This window comes from Tetrao urogallus (genome assembly GCF_951394365.1).
Source record: "Tetrao urogallus genome assembly, chromosome: 12".
Lineage (NCBI taxonomy): Eukaryota > Metazoa > Chordata > Aves > Galliformes > Phasianidae > Tetrao > Tetrao urogallus.
Genome location: NC_136825.1, coordinates 104,025 through 126,259, shown reverse-complemented (window position 1 = coordinate 126,259; position 22,235 = coordinate 104,025). Strand labels below are relative to the sequence as shown.

The 22,235-nt window shown below is 47.6% G+C and overlaps 2 protein-coding genes across 2 annotated transcripts; one reads left to right on the top strand and one right to left on the bottom strand.

The window, feature by feature from the left end:
• Window positions 1-4,388: 4,388 nt before the first annotated feature.
• Window positions 4,389-5,718, bottom strand: MARVELD3 (MARVEL domain containing 3; the record flags this gene model as incomplete). The annotated part of the gene is given in 3 exon segments (XM_079541280.1): window positions 4,389-4,999; window positions 5,122-5,277; window positions 5,280-5,718. Coding segments are annotated over 3 exon segments (1,206 nt in total).
• An 8,168-nt stretch (window positions 5,719-13,886) lies between these two features.
• TAT (tyrosine aminotransferase) lies at window positions 13,887-20,423 on the top strand (the record flags this gene model as incomplete). The annotated part of the gene is made up of 11 exons (XM_079541633.1): window positions 13,887-14,121; window positions 14,334-14,438; window positions 15,288-15,355; window positions 15,686-15,844; window positions 16,035-16,173; window positions 16,721-16,773; window positions 17,030-17,182; window positions 17,904-18,032; window positions 18,378-18,461; window positions 19,399-19,497; window positions 20,280-20,423. 11 exons carry the CDS (start codon window positions 13,887-13,889, stop codon window positions 20,421-20,423), a joined length of 1,368 nt encoding a protein of 455 aa, XP_079397759.1.
• Window positions 20,424-22,235: the final 1,812 nt, after the last annotated feature.

The window sequence follows — 22,235 nt, the reverse complement described above, 5'->3', positions numbered from 1 at the left end:
CCACCAACGAGGTGTATCTTTGTTAGTATATCTCTGTTTCTACTTCATCTTCAATGGAAAAGGAGGGGAAAAAAAGAGAAAAAAACAAAACAACTTTTCACCTGAAAAACATCTTTATCAGAACTGGGGAAGAGGTTTTTAAAACAGTCCCACTAATGATGAAATGCCCAGCCTGCAGCTGCCACACGGTTCCACTAAGGTTTTTGGTGCAAGGGGTAAATGGATTCTCTATGTAATAATCTTGTGAAAAGTCTATGGCCTCCAAAGCATGCAGATGTCTTCCCTGTTTGGCAGAGGGCTGAACAGCAGCTGCCCCATCACAGCGTTGGTGCAATAATTCGGACTATAATGTGGGCTAGTGCCTTTTCTTCTTTATTAATTATATTTATGAAGAAAATGTGAAAGTTTCTTCTCAAGGTCTCTGAGGAGCTTGAGTTGTGTATTTTTGGATCAAGTTCAAGCTTTGAATTGAAAGGATGCTGTGCAGACAACCTGTGGGATTCCAATAATATAGATCTTTTGACAAAATCTACAGGAGTTATGCTTAAACTTCAGAGCTGCTTGAATTTCTCACTCGGGGAAAAAGGGTGTATTTTTACCATACTTGAGAGCAACCTTTTGGGATATACCTTGTACTGGTTATGGTGTAATCATGAAACAACCCATCTTTTTTCCAAACTCGTGAGTTCTGGCCATGTTTAATTGTCTGTTTTACTTGGAGAGAAATGCTCGCTCTTAGGATCACAGAAGCAGCATTTTAAATTCCTCAGGCAGAGGAAAAAAAAAAGTTTCAGAGAATAAAACTCAGTTCTTCTTAAGGTTCTCCTCATGTTAAGTATGCAGAAATGGCTCACCTCAGTGTATTTGACAGTAACTTTCAGTTCATTTGCTGGCAACAGTGTCACCAAGTATCTGTGTCAAGGCCAATAGTGTCTGCTACCTGCTCTGTTCAGTGTGGGATTGATACAGGAACGTAAGCTGCTTTCTGAATAAGATTGTGGTGAACCTGGCACTAGGAGAATGGTAGATGGCAGTGCAAATCAGGACTCCTTCTTGCACTGATGTGTAAAATCCAGTGTGTCCTTGCCAGCCTGAACCGTTAGCATTGTGTGAGACAGGTATGTCTCATGGGGAGTTCATCATGAGTGATGTGACATGACATGTCACTCCTAGTTCAGTAGGAAGGATTAAGTGAAGCTCCACAAGAGAGCATGCAAGTTTTTGATCTGCTTCTCCAAATGGAATGCATAGAACCACTACTCAGCCTTTTTCTCCAGCTCTGTTTCTGATTTTGCAGCAGAAAGGGAGCTCATTTTATACAGGTGTGAACATTTGTGGCAGAATATGGCTTGTTCTGTAAAATTGTGGAGTCCATCACTGCTTCCAATTAGATTGATACTGTGAACTGCTGCTCTTATTCTGGGTAGCACCTCCTTTTGTTTTTTGGCCTCTCTGAAGACAGCAAACTTCCTTTGTCTTCCTTGTTAACACTGGACATACATCTCAGGCTTCTGATTGGCACTGCTATATGTGGGAACACATGTGGATGGGAAAGTTTAGCAGGGGGGCTCATAACAGAGGATAGAAGGTGTGTTATCTCACAGTTCTCCTGTTCTCTTCTGCTGTCTTCCCTGAATTCTCTGTGGCTCTTGCAGATGACATCATTTCCATAGAGCCACACCACTAAGCATGTTCCATTCTTTTTCACTGTTGAGGTTCTCAGTGTGGGGTCATTGTCTGAGTGTTGCCAGAGCTGTTGTGCTCCAGGTGGCCACAATAAGGTTAGGCTGTGGAACTTGTCTTTCCATCCCTTTAGCAGTTCTGGCCCTATTGCTAAGCAAGCTCATTGAGAACAGGCTTGCTGGAGGCACTGACCTGCGTGCCCTGGTTTGACCAGAAGCTACCAAAAAGAGCCAGTAAAGGCAGTTGGTGCCTGGTTTGGGCTTGAGTATTGAGGATAAAGCATACCATCAAAGTTGTGCCCAGTGCCTGGAACAGACCTGGGGGAGATGCTGCAGACTGCTGAAATCTGATTAGAGTCCTCAACCAGACAGGACGGAAAAATCCAGTTCCATGAAGTGGGTATTTCCCTCTCTGTGGGAAGGTCTGCTATGAGACCTGAAATATTTCTAGTGCCTGGGATTTGAAGACACAGTTAAAGCCCTGGGACTTCCAGACGTTTCTGCGCTCCTCCTGGATGGCGATGTCTTTCATGTCACTTGCCAGAGGGCATTCCTGGACAGTAGGTTCACCTCTTGCATTTTGGCAGTCATTGTCTGCTGTTCCATTGCAGTCTGAAGACTTCGGTATATTTTTCTCCTTTTTTTTTCTTTTTTTTTCTTCTCATTTTAAAACAGTTACTGTTCTGACTCATGACCCAGTGCATGTTAAAGAATTATTGCAGCACTCCACTTACAATATTTTTTCACGCTTTCTGTTTTAAAAAGGAAAACACTTCATGTATCCCACTCTAGCATGCAGTGGTAATAATTCCTCTTTTACAGTATACAGGAACGGACTGTTCCATGAATGCACCTTCGGCAATGTGGCCTTTGTGTATACTGCATTGGAGAGGCAAATACCATTGCTGGAAAACACTATTTTGATGATTCTTTACTCAGTTGTATAGAGTAGTTCAGGAAGGAAGAATATTTTTGCATCAACTTTTCAGATGACGTAGCAATAAAGATTTTTACTTTTGTCTAACTATATATTCTGAGTCTGTTACTGCACTGGAGGGAGTGTGTGCAATATCCCAATCACACATAGAGGTAGCCATAGCTGTGCTGTAAGGTCCCTCTCCTTGAGCTCTGTGCTACTTCTACTCAGTCAGCCTTCCATACAAAATGTATATGCAGATCACTGAGAGTAGAGTTAGCAGTACCAAATATTGAGCAGCTCTCTGTACCCTACCAGAGGAGTCCCTGCGAACTTGTGAATAACACAGCTCTTTAGAAGTAAGTGCAGCAAGCAAGCAGTATGGAATCAGTAGAAGAAATAGGGCCACAGTGGCCTGTCCACATAAATCCATGTATTCAGATGCTGAGTGCATATGGCTGCTAAAAGGAAGCAGCAGTCACCTGAGGTGTTACAGTGTAGAATTTACTTTTGTATTTCTGGTTGCAGTAGTGTTCTATGACTTCAGAAATTGCGAAGATTTAGTCACCGGTGAAACTGGAGGTAAATCTATGACAAAGCATGCTTTTAATATGCTGCTTTGGGGATTTTTTTTTTTCTTTTCTCCTCTACAGATGGAGTTGGCCTGTTAAACCAGTGGAGATTAATTCTCACGGGGTTAATGCACTCTGTGGGCACTGCTCTGAAATGGCTTTCCATTCTGAGCATGATACCTGAATCTGGTGCTAGTCTTCTCTTCTTTGATGAGTCTACAAAAACAAACAAAACCGACAACGTTCTGAAGAGAAAATTCACCTTTATTTGTTCATAAACAACACAGAATCAGTCTCGTTTCCCTACCTTGTACACTAAAAATGTTTTGCAAACAACACACCTTCTTCTTAAATCACCTCTGTGAGCTCTTAAAACTTACGTCTGATGAGTCAAACTCTGGGCTCTTCTCAGGCAAAATGGTTGTATACAAGTATACACAACAGAGTGCTCCATCCAGAAAGGTGCCCTCACCAGAAGGGAGCAAAAAGAAGGCACAAATTAAGCTGACCGCCCTACAAGTTTATTTCAGGAGTCTCTGATGGCAATATAAATGCCATGTTAAAGCTGCCCCTTTAGCACCAAGAGACCTTTACAAAGCAGGAATTGGCAACCATCAGCTTCATTGCTCACTTTTAAGAGTTCCATTCTCAGTGGACAGTCACAGGCCCTTTGTAAAAGATTCAGCTGTAGGAAGCTGTTCACCAGCATGTGTCTGCAACACGTCCTAGCCATGCTACTTGATGTGCTCTGAGTGACTACTGACATTAATTACCCTACTGCGAGGAGGGTATGTGGGTATGATGTTGGAAACCCAGAGCTCAGGTATGTGATCTCTCTTTTCAGTCACTGACATTCAGAAACAAGGGCTTCTCCAAAGCTGAATTATCTTCCCAGGCTGCAAGCATTCAAAACTAGTTTTGCTATTTAGACAAAGCCTGTGCATTACTGTGTTTATAAGAACAGCAGTTAGCAATGCATTCTCTCTCAGATATGTGCTGGAGAGGCAGAACAGCCACCAGATGAAGACAATCCGTATGTGTCCGCTAGTAATTCAACAGTGCAAATTTAAGTTTGAACAGCTTGGTTTCACTGTATTTGGAGCTATGCTTTTGGTGAATGCTTTGTTATAGTAATAAGAAGGCACTGTCCCCAAGCAAGTAAAAGCATGCCACAAGGCTGGCAAAAATCAGGACTACTACTGGAGCAGAGGAGTAATTCTACTGTTCATACATGTGTTCTGGCTTCTGTTTCAGTTTGTGAACTATTCTGTACCCTCTGACAGCCAGGCCTGCACCAAGCAGGAATGTCACAACAGCCGCACAGCCCAGGAGGCCAGCAGCAATCTCTGCCCCATGCACGCTGCAGCTAAAGCCCTGATAGCCTTTGCTTTGGTAAAGGTGTGCTCTGTCTTTGCACACTGATGAATCATAAACCCCCAGCAGATGATGGAAGAAACAGTACAGAGCAAACAGCAAACCCCCTGCAACCACTGTGTCCAGGACGCCTTCCAGTAGGAGCCATGCAGGAAAACGCCACGGTAGCCGTACAACGCCAACCAAAATCAGCGCGGAAGAGAAGACCAGGAGGGCTCCTCCCACGGCCATCGCCGCCCTGGCTATTGGCATCTTGAGCTGGGTGAAACGCCGGTCCAGCTGCTGGGCTTTCTCCCCGTCCGCTCCGCTGAAGCCGCTGTACGCCCCGCCGTACATGTAGTAGTAGATGCCGCCCTGGCCGGGGACGCCCGTGTAGCCGCCCGCCGAGCCGTAGGATACGGAGCTGCAGACGAGGATCAGCGCGGCGAGCAGCGCTCCCACCAGCTGGCAGCAGGCTGCAAGGAGAGGCGTGCCGGGCTGCTGCCGCCATGCGCCGGCACAGAGGCAGGGCCGGGTTGGGCCGCCCGCCGCACTGGGACAGAAGGAGAGGTCCCCGCCTCCCCCCGGCCCCGCTCACCCCGGCCCGTGCGCAGGTAGCGGCAGCGGCGGCACTCCAGCAGCCCCGACGTGTCGACGCGGCCCCGCGGCGGCTCCGCTCCGGGCACGGCGCTGCCGGCAGACAACGGCGTGAGCGGCAGCGGCGGGAGCCGCGCAATCCCTCCGCACAACCCCTCCTCTCCCTCCTGCGTCCCTCACGTCCGCCGCCCGCACTACCGTACCGAGCCCAGCCCCGGCCGTCCCCATCCCCTCGCGGCCGCTCACCGCCCGCCCGCCCGCGGGGCTCGAGAGCAACTCCCGTCCGCCATGGCCCCGCGCCGCGCCGAGCGCTGGGGGAGGAGCGGAGGACCGCGGGGCGGTGCCCGGTGCCGCGGCTGGACGTCTCCGCTCCTCCGCCTGGGGTCGTCCTGCTCCTCTGCGAAGGCCGCGCGCAGCGCCGCCTTCCTTTGAGCGCTGTTCTTCGGTGCGCGAGGCCCAGGATTTTACCCGCTACGTTCCGCCGAAACTCCGCGTGGTCCTGAAGTTCACCACCTGTCGTACAAAAGCACTTTTTTACGGGGCCTGTCTTCAGCACTTGCGATGTGTCCTTAAGTGCTGCTGTCGGATTCCGGTTCATCACTCCACAGGAGGTGTTCCCGCAATTTTCTTCAGACCCATTACCTTGTATCTATGAACACAGAACCACAGAGGCCTCATTAGTGTCTATTTGCTGGAGGCCACCCCAGGCAGTGCGATGTGACATTTTCACAAGCTGCCCAATTTCCATGCAGAACAATGTCTGGCTGCCCAGCGGGACTGACTGCCTCTGTCCCGGAGTTTGCTGAGTGCAGCTGCCACCGTGCAGCCGGGAGGAAACTGACTGATCCATTGTTTGCTGGTAGTTGCTGGAATGAAGGCAAGTGAGTGTATGCGGGAAAAAAATAAACGTGGCGCAACAGGGAAACACAGAGGGGAACAGAACACAGCCAGGGAGAATGCTCTTCTCCCAGGGTTCGCCCAACTGCTGCCTGGAAAAGCGTTTGCATTGCAAAGAAGTGCTTTTGTTGTATTTAGGAAAATTTCAAGGAAACTACTCCAGGAGGTCTCAGTATCTGAATGCATGATGAGAAGTCCAGTTTCAGCACAAAGGTGCAGAAATGCATTTCCTCCATCTGTAAGAAGTGAGATAACTACACTTCTGTCCTTGCAGGAGAAACAGCAACAGATCTGCAGCCTGGAGCACTGAGAGGCTTACACTGAGGGGGCTGTGCTGCAGCCTCAGCACTGCAGGCCAACAGCCTCCAGCCCACTTCACACTGCTGCATGAAGTGGGGCTCTGCAAACTTGCCTTAAAATCTATCTTGTTTGCAGATAAGACAGAAGCAAAACAAAATGAATTCTTGTTTTTCTCCAGTTCAGGTAGAGGGGGCAGGAGCTGTAGGACAATGTGATGCTAGAAAAGTTTGCTAATGACACCAAGCTGAGTGGTGCGGTTGACACGGTGGAAGGAAGGGATGCCATTCAGGGGGTCCTCAACAGTCTTGAAAGGTGGGCCCAGGTGAACCTGATGAAGTTCAACACGGCAAAGTGCAGTTTTGCACCTGGGCTGGAGGAATCCCAGGCATCCATACAGACTGCAAGGAGCAGCCCTTGAGAGCAGCCCTGCGGAGAAGGACCTGGGGGTCCTGATGGATGAAAAGCTTAATATGAGATAGCAGTGTGCTCCTGCAGCTCGGAAAGCAAACGGTGTCCTGGGCTCCATCAGCAGAGAGGTGGCCAGCAGAGACAGGGAGGTGATTGTCCCCCTCTACTCTGCTCTTGTGAGGCCCCATCTGCAGTACTGTGTCCAGGTCTGGAGCCCCCAGTACGAGAAAGACAGAGAGCTGTTGGAGAGGGTCCAGAGGAGGCCACAAAGATGATCAGGGGACTGGAGCACCTCCCCTACAAAGACAGGCTGAGGGAGCTGGGCTTGTTCAGCCTGGAGAAAAGAAGGCTGCGGGGTGACCTCAGTGCAGCCTTTCAGTACCTAAAGGGAGCCTATAGACAGGAGGGGAGTCAACTCTTTGAAAGGGTAGATAACAGCAGGACAAGGGGAAATGGTTTTAAGTTGAGGGAGGGAAGATTGAGGTTGGATGGCAGGGGGAAGTTCTTTACAGAGAGAGTGGTGAGGAGCTGGAACAGCTGCCCAGAGAGGCTGTGATGCCCCGTCTCTGGAGGTGCTCAAGGGCAGATTGGATGGGGCCCTGGGCAGCCTGGTCTAGTATGAAATGGGGAGGTTGGTGGCCCTGCGTGTGGCAGGGGGGTTGGAGATTCATGATCCTTGAGGTTCCTTCCAACCCTGGCCATTCTGTGATCCTGTGATTCTATGAAATGGAGAAACCTTGTGGAGGCCAGGGTGGGGGTTTTAGAGACTGTGCAGATGCTCATCGATAGACTCTCACACATGTTTTGGTGTGCTCACGTTTCAGTCTCTCATGTTCATATGTTAGAACTAAGACCTTGCTGCTGGGAAGAGGATGCGGGTAAAAGTTGTCAGCAACTCTTCATTTAATTTTAGGATCATGGGCAATACCATTTTGCCTAGTAGAGCTGTTAATCACTGTGAAAGGTATGAGAACAATCAAACTGAATAACTGTGAGTACTAATAGTTGTTTCTAATGCAGTGTTGCTGCTGGTCCTTCAGCAACCTGAGCCAAAACTGTCTTCAGATTTCGTGATGTGCTGAAATTAGTTATTTAAAAAAAAAAGACAGAGCTGGGAAGTGCTGTTGATTTGGTGACACATCAATGTTCTACTAGAATGTTTGCTGCTGGGTACAAACTTCAGGTCATTGCTAATCTGATTCAATCGTATTCAGTTTCTCTGACTGTATTGAGAACTGTTACCAAAATGTTTTATATCACTTGTACTCAATTATCACAGCTGGTAAACCAGCTGAACGTGGTCAATGACACCTTTTGGGTTACTATCCTTAGCAACAAGAAGCAGGAAGTGGCACTCAAGAGAAGAGAGCAATAAGCTCTGTTTACCTTTGCTTTGGCTTCTCTTTTTTTTTTTCTTCTTTTTTTTCCTCCTCTTCTGTTTCTGGCTGCTCCTGATGTTACTGCCTCGTGATGGGGAGGGAAGGGCCAGGCCTGGCTGCCATGGGCCAGGAGCTCTGACCTGGTTCAGTGCTCTCCCTGAGACCTTGCAGGGTGAAGTAGGAACAATGAGTCACGGACTGATTCATACTTCTCCAGCATGAGGCATCTGGGAGCTGCAGCACAATCCCTGCTGAGCACCACAAACAGATTTACCGTCTCACGCAAATAGTCATGGAAACAGTGAATGCAGCACAATGACAAAGCATCTATGCTGCAGGAAAGAACAGGAGGTTTTTGTGAATCACAAACTGAACTCAAGTCCACAGTGTCATTCTGTTGCGAAAAAAGCTAACATCACTAGGGTGTATAAACATAAATGTCACATGTAGGACATGTGAAGAAATTCTGCTCTCTCCTCCCCCTTTTGCTCTTCTCTACAGCAAAAGAAAGCTCTAGAAATACAACCTACAAAACAAGACGTAGCCCGGTCCTCTCATTTGCCTGTAAAGTGCCTGCTAACAACTCGCAAGCTGGTCAAAAAGGAGGGATTTTAACAACCTGCAAACTTGTAAAAAAAAAACCACTATCAAGAGAAGGGTAACATGTTGTTCTCCCTATCTGTCATTGGCATGATCAGGAAGCAGTGATCTTAATTTGAAGCAAAAGAGATGTGATTTAGGCATCCTAAAAAAAAAAAAAAAAAAAAAAGAAGAAGAAAAAAAGACACATGCCCGACTTCCAGCACTTCCTAAGTTGGAGGGGAGTTGCTGGAGCAGCTAAGCAGGGCATGTTGTAGGTCTCTATCACTGGAGCTCATATTCAATCAGGGGAGTGGCTGACCTCTCTGTGCTCTGAAAGAAAAGTGCCTCAGTCTGCCTACGCCACTCACCACCAGCTCATGTTGTCCCCTTGTCCTACAGAGTCATCGTGTTCCTTTCCATCTCATTCCCATTGGCTGGTCGTTGCCCGCATGGCTTCAAGGCCATCCATGGGGCAGTTGCCTCAATAAACAATGCAACAGCACAAGTATCTGAAGACATACCTCAAACATGGGAATGCACTTACGCAACACTTGTCTGGATGTAAGCAAAGAACAAGGCTTGGCAAGGTACTTGTCTTCCCGGTGCTTGCACCCAGGAGCCACTCACGTGGCCACTAGTGTGGAACATTCTTTGCTGCAGCTCTAGGAGGGCCTGTTAATCCTTCATTGTGGCTGCTGGGCCTGTAGTCACCAGTGCTGCTGACTCCATGAGCCTGGGATACTTGCTGGCTTGCTCAGTTAGAAATGTCCTGGGAGCCAGTAATTAGTCACAAAATTCACTGGAGCCAAGGAGTCTTCACAGCCATTTGTTCATCTATAGGAGAGATTGATAAGAAATTGATTAAAAATAAAAAATAAAGGGAAAAATTACATGCTTAGTTATTAAAGACTGATACTGCTAGAAAGGTCTAAACAGCAATTAGGCAACAGACATTTAGTGGAGCACTCCTGACCTTGTTGTTTCTGACACTGTGCCAGTGTCAGAAAGAAGCAGACAGAAACTGCTGGAAAGATAAGCAGAATGCAGGGAGGTAATTACTGAGGTGACCTGACCTGTAATTGATCCTACTAGATTTTTGTGCAGAGCAGCTGAGTGTTTGTCCCTGGATCAGCATATCCTGAATGGTAGTGCAGAGCATATGTGCAAAACTCTACTGGAGCATGTCCTGCCTGCAGCCTAACTGAAGGCATAGATTTGCCAGTGTAGCAATGGTTGCATTCATGCTCCACTCAAGCAGCCATTTGTCAGTCCTCCTTTATAACTGTGGCTCATCTTGGAAGAGGGAACTGCTTGGTTTTGTAGGCTTGACCTCTGTTCACAGAAACTGTCTTCGGAGCAGTTGTTGTACAAGAGCAAGGCAGCGCCGAGGAACCATCAAAGCATCATCAGTTTCTTCTTCATTGCTGATGCTACAGAAGAAAAAGGGAGCTGAAAAGGGACAAAACAAGAAACCCATAAGGAGGAACTGCTAAGGAAGAGAAATAGATGGTGTGTGAGGGCTGGTGGAGTACAGAGTACCACCAGCTGCCTTACTGCAAAAACATGTACTGCAGAGTATGGACACCTCTTTTGCTACATTATATGTGGATTGGCATCACTGTATTTGGAAAACTTGAAGTGCTGAGCTGTGTGCTCATGCTTTGTTCCTGGGAGGCTTTGTGGGCAGAAGGTGATGGGGAGGGCTGTATGACATGGGACTCTCCAGATAAGGACTGGAGTCATGCAGGGAGAAGAGAAGGGCATAGCAATAGCAGGATAAACCCACTGACCCTATTGCACTGTGTCCTTCCCACATCTGGACAGGTTCTCATCTCTATGTAACTGAGTCTACCTGTGCCTCCAGAGCCACGTTCTTCTCCTCTTGGCAGCAGGCCACCCAACCATGCCCTCCCCTGCACCCCACTGCAGTCTGCAGAATTATGGGTAGAGCTCTGGTTGCATCACGTTCAGTGTTGTTGCTAGGCAGAACATGCAGCAGCGTACTTGAGACCTCCCAGCAGCACATTTAGCCCTGGTAGGGCTGCAGCACATCAAGAGATGAGGCCAGCTAGATGTGAGAAAATTACCCGCACGTGCTTGGAGAGGACACACCTGAGCTTCTGAAGGTCATCCATTTCAGGCTTCAGAAAAAGAAGAGAAACACTAGAGCTGTGCAGCTCTCAACAGAAGAGAATATAAACAGCTTCAAAACAAGATATTTCTATGTTAGATGTTTTTGAAAGGCATTATTCCTTGTTGAAAGCCCCTAGGGGTGCCTGCTGTGGGAGGCCTGCCAGTAAAACTGGGATAGGAGTGTCTGTCCAGCCCCACTGGCTGCAACCCACCAGGTCACAGCCCATCTCCAGAACCTATGTCACCAGTCCCTGTTGTGCCCTCAGCAGCACCTAGTACAGCACTGCAGCCAACAGCAGGTCACAACTCCCCCAGCAGCTTTACCCCAGACCCATGACCAGGGCTGGGAGGGTCACACCACTGCACACGGGGAGATGCAGCCTTATTGCTGGTAATGCAGGAGGCATGTGCTAAGCACAGGTGGTCCTCCTTCCTCCCACACAAGAACAGAGTGGCTATGACCACAATCAATCAATCAATCAATCAATCAATCAATCCATAACAGTTGGTTACTGCTGACCTCTGCAATGGAGGTGTCAGCAGTCTGTTTACCAGGAGATAATAGGATGCCTCTTGCCTCTAAGCAGCTCTTTGATCTCCAGCCATTTGCTGTCAAGGTAGTAGAGGAAGACTTGTAGCAGCCCTTGGAAGATAGGAGGGGTGTGGATGGACTTTCTTATTTATCCCCAGTTTGTAACAGGCAAAGGACAAGAGAGCATAGATTTTACATTGCTTAAGAAGAAAGGGCCTTCTGGTAATGGCATCATTTGTGCTTGCAGCTCTATTAGGGGGGAGGGAATTTCAGTATCTCTGTTACCTGCCAAAATGATGAGAGTTTGCTTGGGTATTGCAACAACAACAACAACAAAAAAGGTAACTTGAGCTTCCTTTAACCCTTCAGCTCCTGGTGCCTGCTAGGGAAGTGCTTCCTTCCCATCATCCTATAGGCAAAAAAATCCCCTCTGTGTAGCAGTGCCATAATGTCTTTTCTCAGCATTAAGAAAGTGAGACTTTGAAGTGGGGCAGGGCATATCATTACTATCTGCTGGTTTTAGAGTCCACCAACCCATTCTTGGTGCATTACAAGATGCTAGGATTGGAATATGGACTTTGCCCTATGGGATTCTTCCTCTTCCCCTCATTCAAATGGGTGGTGGTCCAAGGCTTCCAGGAAGCAAAGCTGTGGCACTCTGTAGGCTAACTCACAAAGAGTTAATGTGCAGGCATGTTCCAGTTATTTGCAGTGAATGTGGTTGCAGAGGAGAGGGCGTTTTTGGGTGGAGAGAGCAGCCCTCTCTGTGAGCCAATGGCTAAAGGATTCTGTCCCAACGCCCAGTTCGGGGACTTATTTCATGGGCAAGAATTTGCAGGAATTCCTTCTCAAGATTTGTCTTGGATGAAAAGCAGGGACTGGACCTCTAAGCTTGTTGGTGACTCCCCCTCTCTGCTGTTAGAAGGTAAAGTACAATCCTCCGGTACCTTCTTTGGTGATGCTGATGTGTGGGGAATGTTTCCCTGTCTGCCTACACTGAAGGCATCTATTTTGCCTGCATATGCAGCTTCCCTCTGCATGTTGCAAGGTGTTTTGAAGGCTCTGCTGAGATGTGCATTGTACACTGGGACTCATCTCTGCTGTTGAACAGAGACATGTGGCTCATTTATTTTCTCAGTTTTTATGCAGTAATGAAGAATCAATGTGGTTCTTCAGTTACCCTTCTTTTGGTACAAAGGACACTCATGAGGCATTATAAGTAGGGAGCGTTAAGTCTTCTTTTATCACTACCACCTCTTAGATCTATCTCAGTTGCTTTAAAGACGAAGCACTGCTGGTAGAGTAACTTCAGCAGCATGGGGCATATCTATGAGCAAACCTTACTGAATCAGTGAGATATCTGTTTATGTGGCAAATCCCTCCTGAACCGGATAATGCGACAACCCTTTCAGTGTTGGGAGGGTCAGCTAGCTCCCTTGTTTATCATGTCAGGAATATCTGTGAAGATGGCATCTAACAGCTGATGGGGCTACATAACTACCATCAGGAATGGGTCACAGTGAGTTGTCTTTTAGTGGAGCAGAGAAAAAGAGCCCTGCAGAGACAGAATATGGGCAGCTGATGAAAGGATTACAAGGCACAATTCTGATGTCACTGAGAATAGGCTTGGTGGCTAAGGAGATCTCTGTTGGTGCTGTCCCTAACCTCCTCCTGAGGTTAGCAGCAGCTCTTAAGCTTTTGCTGTTTTGGACTAGGTGGTAATTTGGGTATACGTGCTCAAGTACATACAACACTTTCCTGCCTACTTTCGGAGGTCCAGAAGGCAGTTGTTCCTCTGCTATGCCTTGCTTTTTACCCAGCCTCAGGCAGGATTGCAGGCACTTTGCCTGGGATGGTGTCACCATCTTGATTTCCCTCATGACCCCACCAGCATTTCTTCATTGATTTTTAAGCACTTCCTTTTGGTCTGGAGTCTGTTTTGGACTGGAGTGCTGCCATAACCTACACCCTAACACTGTGAACTGTATCCTGATAAGATGGTATCAGAACTACTTTTTTGTTATTTAAGGCTTAATTTTAACTGTATCACATTTCGATCTGCAGACTGGAGGGACTTTCTGGGTGTGGTACACATACAAACTGGGTTACAACTTGGGGTCTGCAAGTTAATAGCTGGCCCTCCTATCAGCAGAACACTGAATCTGCAGCCATGCAATGACTACAGTATGCTGCTAACTACTAGATGATGCATTTATGATTTAGCAGGACTGCTCCTCTCCGGCACAGCAATTGCCCTCATACTAAAAAGCAATATGACTAGCACAGGAAAATGCCTCTGTCTTTCCTGCTCCATTGTGAGCTCATTTGTGTGTGGAGATTCATTCCTTCCTGATCCTAAGTACAACTTCACTTGCTGCTAGTGACTGACTTGCACATAGACAGCGGGCAGTTCTGCAGCTTTCAGAAGTTTTGGTTTTGGAGATTGATAGGCAGTGCCTCCCAGGTAGGCAGAGCCTTCATCTGGCATGTACTAACCAAGCTCAGGAAATCCATTTACCACTAACAACTTTCAGGATGGACTCGTACCTGATCCAAGTGAATGGCCAAGGAGATCATGTCCCCCTGTTGGATATTCATCTCAAGACCAATGGAAACAGCATGTCACTGGGAAAGGTGAAGGGCCGGAAGCCAAGATGGGCTGTCAGGGCTTCTGAAATGTCAAAGAAGACTTTCAATCCTGTCAGAGCCATCGTAGACAGCATGAAGGTGGAGCCCAACCCAAAGAAAGCCATGATCTCCTTGTCTTTAGGTGAGCACAGTGCTGTGGCTGAAACCTCTGAGCAGTGAGGTGGCCTGTGGGGCTGCCAGATTGCAGGGCTCTGAACCACAAAGCTAGCGGGGAACAACAGAATGTGCTAGATTGCCACACAGCTCTGTGGCTGCCACAGATCAGCGAGAACTGATTTTTTTTTTTTTTTCTTTTTTTTTCCTGATTTTTGTTATTTTTCAATCTTTGAAAAGGAGACCCAACAGTCTTTGGAAACCTTCCCACAAATGATGAGGTCACACGAGCTATGAAGGAGGCTTTGGACTCAGGACGTTACAATGGTTATGCTCCATCTGTAGGTAAGCTGACATAGGTTAGGCATGTGGCAGGTCATTCCCCACAGCGGGTTTATGGAACCCACAGACATCCCTCGGGTAGCACTCTGCAGCTCCCTTCTCAGCAGTCCCATGAGCTCACAAATGTGTATGTCTCAGATGCCATGAGTGCCCTTCCCTGCATGATCTGGTTGAGAAGGCATCACAAAGGTGTTTTCCCTGAGATAAAACCATGGCTCAGATTCTCCCACAATCAGCTGTGTTTGCTTCCTGAGCCATTAGAGCAGGCAGGGCTCCAGCAACACAGAAAGCCTTAGGACTATCTCCTGGCCATGGACTGCAGCCAAATTCCTCCTGGTATACCTTGACCAGGACTCCTCTTGCATTCCCTGCCTTTACAGAGAATGAGCCTTGTTTGCAGTTAGTGCTAACAGCATACACAGAGCACAGATCACACCTGCCTCACAGAATTCTCTGTGACAATAAGGACCCAGTGCAGAGAGGGCTGCCCTTGTACCACCACTAAACAAGTGAAGGTCGTGCAACAAGTCTTGGTTTCCTACCGGGTAAAAACATCTCCCTGGCTACATTCTACCCAGCTCAATTGTGTTCCATGTCCAGCACAGCTGGGGCAAAAACCACCCCTCTGTCCAAGGCGTGTCTTCTCTCATGACACACCTGGCCCTGTCTTGGGGCTGCAGGCTGCCTGACCTGAGACAGAACAATCTCTGCCACACTGACACAATGCCATTAACAAATGGGCTTACCCTGGCTGGGCAAGCACCTGGGAACCTTGTCCTAGCAAAAAAAAAAAAAAAAAAGAGAGATGTTCTGTAAAAACCTGTCTGCCATTTGTGGCTCTTCTCTCCACAGGCTACCAGTCCTGTCGAGAAGCAGTGGCTGCATATTACAACTGCCCAGAGGCACCATTGGAGGCCCAGGTACCGGTGTCCAGCCAAGATACTGCCACTGCAGTACAGGCAGATTGCTGCTGCCCATGCCTAGACCATGTGGCATGGGGACTCTGCCCCAGCTCTTGTTGTTCCCTCTCCAGCCTTGGGACCTGTGGGTAGCTCATGGCCTTGTTCCACACCAACCTGCTGCTCCCTTTCCCTGCCTTGGACCATTCTATTCCACCTTTATTGGAAGGACGTCAAGCTCTCTAACTGTTGGAGGTTCCCCAACTTTAGTCAGGCTCCACAGTCATTCCATGTGGCTGGGGATCCTCAGAGTGGTTGCACTTTCCACTCATTCCTGTGTGTTCTTTGCAGGATGTCATCTTAACAAGTGGCTGCAGCCAGGCCATAGAACTTGCCTTGGCAGTGCTGGCTAACCCAGGCCAGAACATCCTGGTGCCACGGCCTGGCTTCTCTCTCTACAAGACTCTGGCGCTGTCCATGGGAATTGAAGTTAAACTTTACAATCTTATGGTAAGTGGTAGCAAGCTTGGAGAGGGCAGTCCTAACACCTCTGCCTCTTAAAAATAAATAAATAAAAATCTTGATCCTGCCTGGGAAATGCGTAAATATGATCTGAGCATCCTTGGGCACCTTGTCAAACCTCACTCTCTGTATTACGTGCAATTCCTCCACCCTACTTCCCCTTTTCTTCTTTCATCAGCCAGAGAAGTCCTGGGAAATTGATCTGAAGCATTTGGAGTCCCTGGTGGACGACAAAACAGCTTGTGTAATTGTGAACAACCCATCAAACCCCTGTGGCTCGGTGTTCAGCAAGAGCCACCTCCAGAAGATCCTGGCAGGTAAGACTGCATGTGTGTATCTGGGCTTTGGCTGCAGACTGGTGTTTGTCCAAACTGCCAGTGCCTTAATCACTGTTTTTCTGCAAGGCTGTGGCTGCTGCTCTGCAATGTAACAACAGTGTTACATGAAGCAGTGCAGTGGTCCAGGGGTTTGTCTCTTACCTCATGACTGATTGCAGCCTTGAACCGCACTCTGGGCTTGTTCAGTATGAAGAGTTTGCCTTTTCTGGGCAAGAACACGTATAATGTGTGTCTCAGTATTTCTGAGATGGCCGGTGTGGCTTGGGTCACTTATTTCTCCACTCTGGCTCCTCAGAAAGTTCATAGGAAGCCCTATGGCTCCTGAGCACTGGCCTGCCAGTGCAGGTCTACACGTGAGAACAGAAGTAGGCTCAGCCAGGAAGGGCCCTCCAAATGATCCTCACCCTGTAGGAGGAAAAGAGAAACCCTCTGCCCTGCGGCAGAATTTCCAGGCCCTATAGAAAAAGGCAAGTCTGCTCCCCTGGAGGACACAGGATGACTAGGCTGAATGCCCTCTCTCCCACAGTGGCATCAAGACAGTGTGTGCCCATCCTTGCTGATGAGATCTATGGAGACATGGTGAGTGTCCATCACAGTCCTTTCCACCCTTACACTACCTGTCTTCTCTGCTGCACTTGCCCTTTGGCCATGGCAGCGAGCTCCTCAGAGGTGACAAATAGCATCTCTTCCCTGTACTGTTCCTGAGCCCATGCTTGTAATATGTTGTCCTGGGTGTACATTTCATTTCCTGCTTCATTTCTTGTGTCTCATGCACAGTCCCCCCAGTTTTCACAGTGAGACACAGTGACAACCCTAACACAGTTACCTGTCGTAGGTGTTTGCTGACTGCAAATATGAACCCATTGCAACTCTCAGCACCAATGTGCCAATTTTGTCCTGTGGTGGCCTGGCAAAGCGATGGCTAGTCCCAGGCTGGCGGATGGGCTGGATCCTAATCCATGACAGGAGAGACATCTTTGGTAACGAGGTGAGAACTGCCAAATGTCACTGTCAAGACAACAGATCTGCACTATCTTCAGTGTGTGGATCAGCAGGGCTTAGACTGATAGAGGCATGTACTGCTCTTTTGCTTTCGTTTGCCAAACTCTCATCTTTTTTGTGTGCTTCTGCTTTCTTCTCTTCTCAAATAGCTCCCGTGTTCACTGATGGTATTGCATGGTTTATCCAGCAGTCTCTGGAGTCTATGAGCTCTCATATGTTTTCTCTTAAAAGTGGGACCAAAATTCCAAGCCTTGTAGCCAGTGTTTTGTTTGGCTATTCATACACGTTACAAGAGCAAATGCTGCTACTACTGCAGTGACCTTTCTACCCAGCAGTGAGTGAGCAGAAAAGCTAATGTTAATTCTCCCTAGTTGACTTTAGAAGTGTGGAATGTGGGCACAAACCTAATGGACATGTAAAGTGGTATTTGGATTAGATCTGGTTTTATTTAGTCAGAATATTAACTGTTTTAAGTCAGACTGGGAAGCTCAAAAGGATATTTCTGCTGGCATTACAGTCTTCAACTGGGGAACAGAGAATGACAGTGAAAATAGTCTGCAGATACCTGGCACGTAGTCAAGTAAATGTTCTGAAGGACTCCATGCTTAGTGAAGAGAACTTTTACAGACAGTAGGCCTCGGAGCTGTTAGAAAAGCACAGAAACACAGTCAGAGCATAGTCTGCAAATATCACCATATTTCTTTCAGATCAGGGATGGCCTTACCAGGTTGAGCCAAAGGATCCTAGGACCCTGTACAATTGTCCAAGGAGCACTGGAACGTATCTTGCACAGAACACCCCCTGACTTCTACCACAACACCCTCAGCATCCTCAAGGTAATCAGGTTGTCAGTAGTTTGCTCAGGTATTTTTTGGAGTGGGGGAATCAGTATCTCTCTAGCTTATTGTTGTGGCAGGAGTACTGGCCATGACAGGCAGCCCAGCTTTGAAGCTAGAGCTGGTGACCCAGGTGGTGGAGGATTAAGCCCTGACTTGCTGAGTTCAGCTCAGTGATGTCTGCCTTACTCAAGGCCATAATCACCCGTATTGTTTGCGTTCCTTGCCCCTTTATTTGCAGCGGGCAAACTTGTTCATAGTCCTGGTCCAGAACTTGGTTTCCATTTGCTAATCAGCTTCCTAGAATTTCTCCTGTTGTTGAACTTTCTCCTTTCTACTTTTCAGTCCAATGCTGACCTTTGTTATGCTGCTTTGTCAGCTATCCCAGGCCTCCAGCCTGTTCGGCCTGCTGGAGCCATGTACCTCATGGTAAGTGAGGAGGGTGAAATGCCATTCCAGTTATCAGTGGTTACCCTACAACTCAGAAATGGAAATATACTGCAACATCAGTCTCACTCATACTCAATAGATAAATCTTTATCAGTTTGCTAGTAGCCAGTCTTACCCAGAGTGACAGTCATTCCTATGCTGCTTATGCAGAGGGATAGCTCTAAGGCTTGTTCACACCTCTAGTATTTCCATAGTATTTAAACATTTATTCCATATGAAATCAGCTGGTAAAATTTTTCTCCTGCTGGCTTTTTCAGACCTTCTGCATGCAAATTATCTTTCACCTGTTTTATTTGAATATTGAATATTTTCATAAGAAGTCTTTGGTTATGCGATAATGGGACAGTCTTCTTTTTTTCCAAATACAGCACAGAAATAGTTATTGATCATTTCTTATTTTATTTGTCACTTTACCAGTTATATCATCCACGCCTATTTGACCACAAAGAGTTCTTTTCTCCATAGGATTCTAGACCTCGCTTTCTTAAAACAACAACAACAACAACAAAAAACCCTCATTAATTTATCTCCAATCCTTTTTTCTTACCTTATGGATTTCTTGCATGATGGAATTACCAGTAGATTATGGGTAGAATTCTCTCACACACTTTTTTTTCCTTATCTTATTTATCCCTTATCATTTCTAATTGGTTCCGGTATCCCTGCTACCAGCTTTTGAATAAAGGTGTTGTAAACTGAAATTCCAGCTTTGGGCAGCTAGTTTTAAATTTACTTCACTTTTTAAAAATTTTCCAGATTTCACTGATATGTTTCTGTTTGTCTCTCGTGTTCAACTCAGACCAAATGATGAGCAAAAGTTCCTGAGGACAGACAGCTGCACTTAGCTGGGAAATTGTTGAGCGATGTGGGTAAGCATGGTATATAGTAATGGTTGCCACGTTTCATTCTGCTGCAGGTTGAAATTGAAATGGAGCATTTTCCTGAATTTGAAAATGATGTGGAGTTCACTGAGCGGCTCATCTCGGAGCAGTCTGTGTTTTGCCTGCCAGCTACAGTGAGTCTGACACTGAGAGCCCCAAGCATAGGGAGAGAAGCAAAAGGGGTTTGCATCCTTGAGCTCTAGGGACAGTCTGGGAATCTAGTACGTAATGTTCATGGTCTGTAATGGTGTGTATGTACTGCCTGTGAGGTCCAAGTGCAGTGTAGGGAGGGCAACTGGGAAGCTCCAGCTCAATAGCAGTCCTCGTGTGGACTGCCAGGATTGTCCCAAACTTGCTCTTTATTTCAGATGTTGGCAGAGTTGTATCTCTGAACTGTATGTACTCCCATACCGCCTTGCAGAAGTAACTCAGAGGCCTTGGTACTGTTCCCACCTATGCTCCTTCACATGCTCCATTGCCAGTCCCCCACACTTGTAGAAAGAGACTACAGACTTGAGAGTCATGTTTGTGCCCACGTCCATCCTGCTCTACATCCTGCACTGAATCCTAGGACCTCAGACATTCTCCAGTTCTGACCTTCTCTAACCCTTTGAAGAGAAGGGAGGAATCCCTACCTCCTTGTGGACCGTTCCATGGTTCCTCCACAGTCCATACAGTGCTTTGGCCTGTGACTGGCACAGCATTATGTCTGCACTAACAAGTTTTACAGAGGGAGCTGGGAGGTATGCTTGGAATGAAACAATCTAATGGAGCGATAGTCCAACCATGCCATCTTCACTCTATGTTCTGTGCTGAACATTTTCACTTGTTGATATAGAATATGGCCCCAGGGCAAGGCTCTGAGATGCCAACAGTATCCCAAATAATCTGCCAGTCTCATTCTTTATCATTTCAGTGCTTTGAGTACCCAAACTTCTTCCGTGTGGTGATCACTGTACCTGAGGAGATGATCTTGGAGGCCTGCAGTCGCATTCAGGAGTTCTGTGAGATGCACTACCAGGGTGCTGAGGGGGCCCAGGATCTTGAGTGTGACAAGTAGCTACAGCCAACCTCCTGCCTCTGCCAGGCTAGACCTTGTGTGAGGTGGCTGGCAGGGCTGCTTCCACCCAGCACCACGTCTCCCTGCCTGTAGGCAGGTGCTGTCCTGCTGCTTCACAGACCTCTTAGCACCATAGAAAGAAGCAGACCTCTCTTTTTCCACTGCACCTTCCACACCCTCTGGCATCTGATGCCTGTGGTTTCCATATACTCTGCATCTGCACCCCATACTGGTCTCTGTGCTGGCCACAAACCAGCCACAGGCAGGGACACCTGACTGCTCCTGCACTGGGATCCATGGCATTGACTCTGAGTGGCCAGTAGCTCCTGCACTGCCTGCACTCCCCCTCTGGGGCAGGAGATGGTCACAATCTCAGAGAACAAGAGACACTCACACACCTCTCACCTGTCTTACTTTAGGAGGCCAGAGTGCTTTATACCAAGCCCTTTGTTCAGCAGAGGGAGTAAGTTATTGTGACTTTTTTTTATTAATAAATCTTCTGACATGGTAGTCCTCATGGTGTGTCAGTAAGGGCTTGTGCCCAGTGGGTCACTCTTGTTCAGCCTGTGGTGTCCCATGTTCATCTCTGTCCCTGCAGCTGCCTGACCGGGGCCTGCCCTACCACCAGCCAAAGCACGGGACAGCCCGTTCAACCCTGGCAGTGCTCACCAGGTTGTCAGGGCAGGACAGGCCCTGCAAACCTGGTACAGACAAGAGCCAACTGCTCCCATTCCAGTGAGCCTAGAAGCTTCCTGTGGTGGCTGGGCCCCTCCACAGCTCACCCCATCTTCTGCTGCTTGTTGATCCTTACAGCCGCTCCCAGCAGAGTGATGTATGCTAGTGCCCAGGTGGGCACTGCCAGGCACCAACCTCCAGATATTGAAGGTGGGTGTTTCCCACTCCAGCAGTAAATGCCAAGGTGGTACTTCTCTGAAGTGCTTTCCCTGTGTGAATGTTTGTGATGTGCTGTCATGCCCAGGTTGCTGATGGCTGAATGCGTGAGCTCCATAAAGTACAAAGAACTGATGGCCTGGCGCCTAATGGAAAAATGGGCCCATCAAACTGACTGCTGTAGTCAGGGCTCAAAGAGTAATGTACAGTGTGTTTCATGCTGTCACCTGCATCTCTCTTCACCTGTCTTATGGCAAGGTGAAGCTCACAGGCTGACTTTGCCTTCCCTCTAGTATGAAAAATGAGCTGGCTCTGAATTACATGCTGTCAGACCTCCTGCTTTGTTGTGTGCACTCTTCTTCTGTCCAGCACAAAGTCTGAGTACCAGTATGCAGGAGAAAGCTATGTGAGAAAAATAGCAGTGTTTGAAAAGGTACTCATCAGCTGTGGGTCCAGGCTACATCCTTCCCTTTCAAACAAAGCAATCCCAGAAAAAAAGAGATAAGCTGGGCTGTGCGGGAACGAGAGGAACTTTGGAGATATGAGGTCACTAGAGCTCAAAATAGAACCAGATAACATGAGTTGCTTGAGGCAAAAATTGACAAATGATAAATAGAATGGTGTATGGGGAGTCTGTTGGGTCAGGAGGCCTTTACAGCATGACATTGCTGCGTTGTTCTACTGTGTTGCATCTACTGCAGCTGTCAAGTTTGCCTTGAACTCTTCCCCAAGTATCTTGGGTTCTGAGGCTTTAATTTCCATTAATAATGAATGGTTTTCCCATTTTTAAACAAAGCTGCTCCTTTCAGATCCTTCTCCTTCATGGATCCTCTCTCCTCCAGAGTACTCCCAGAGATTTCTGTTAACGTGTAGCTAATCTTTAGTGATTAACGTCATTCTGGTTCCTCGTAGGCCGGCAAG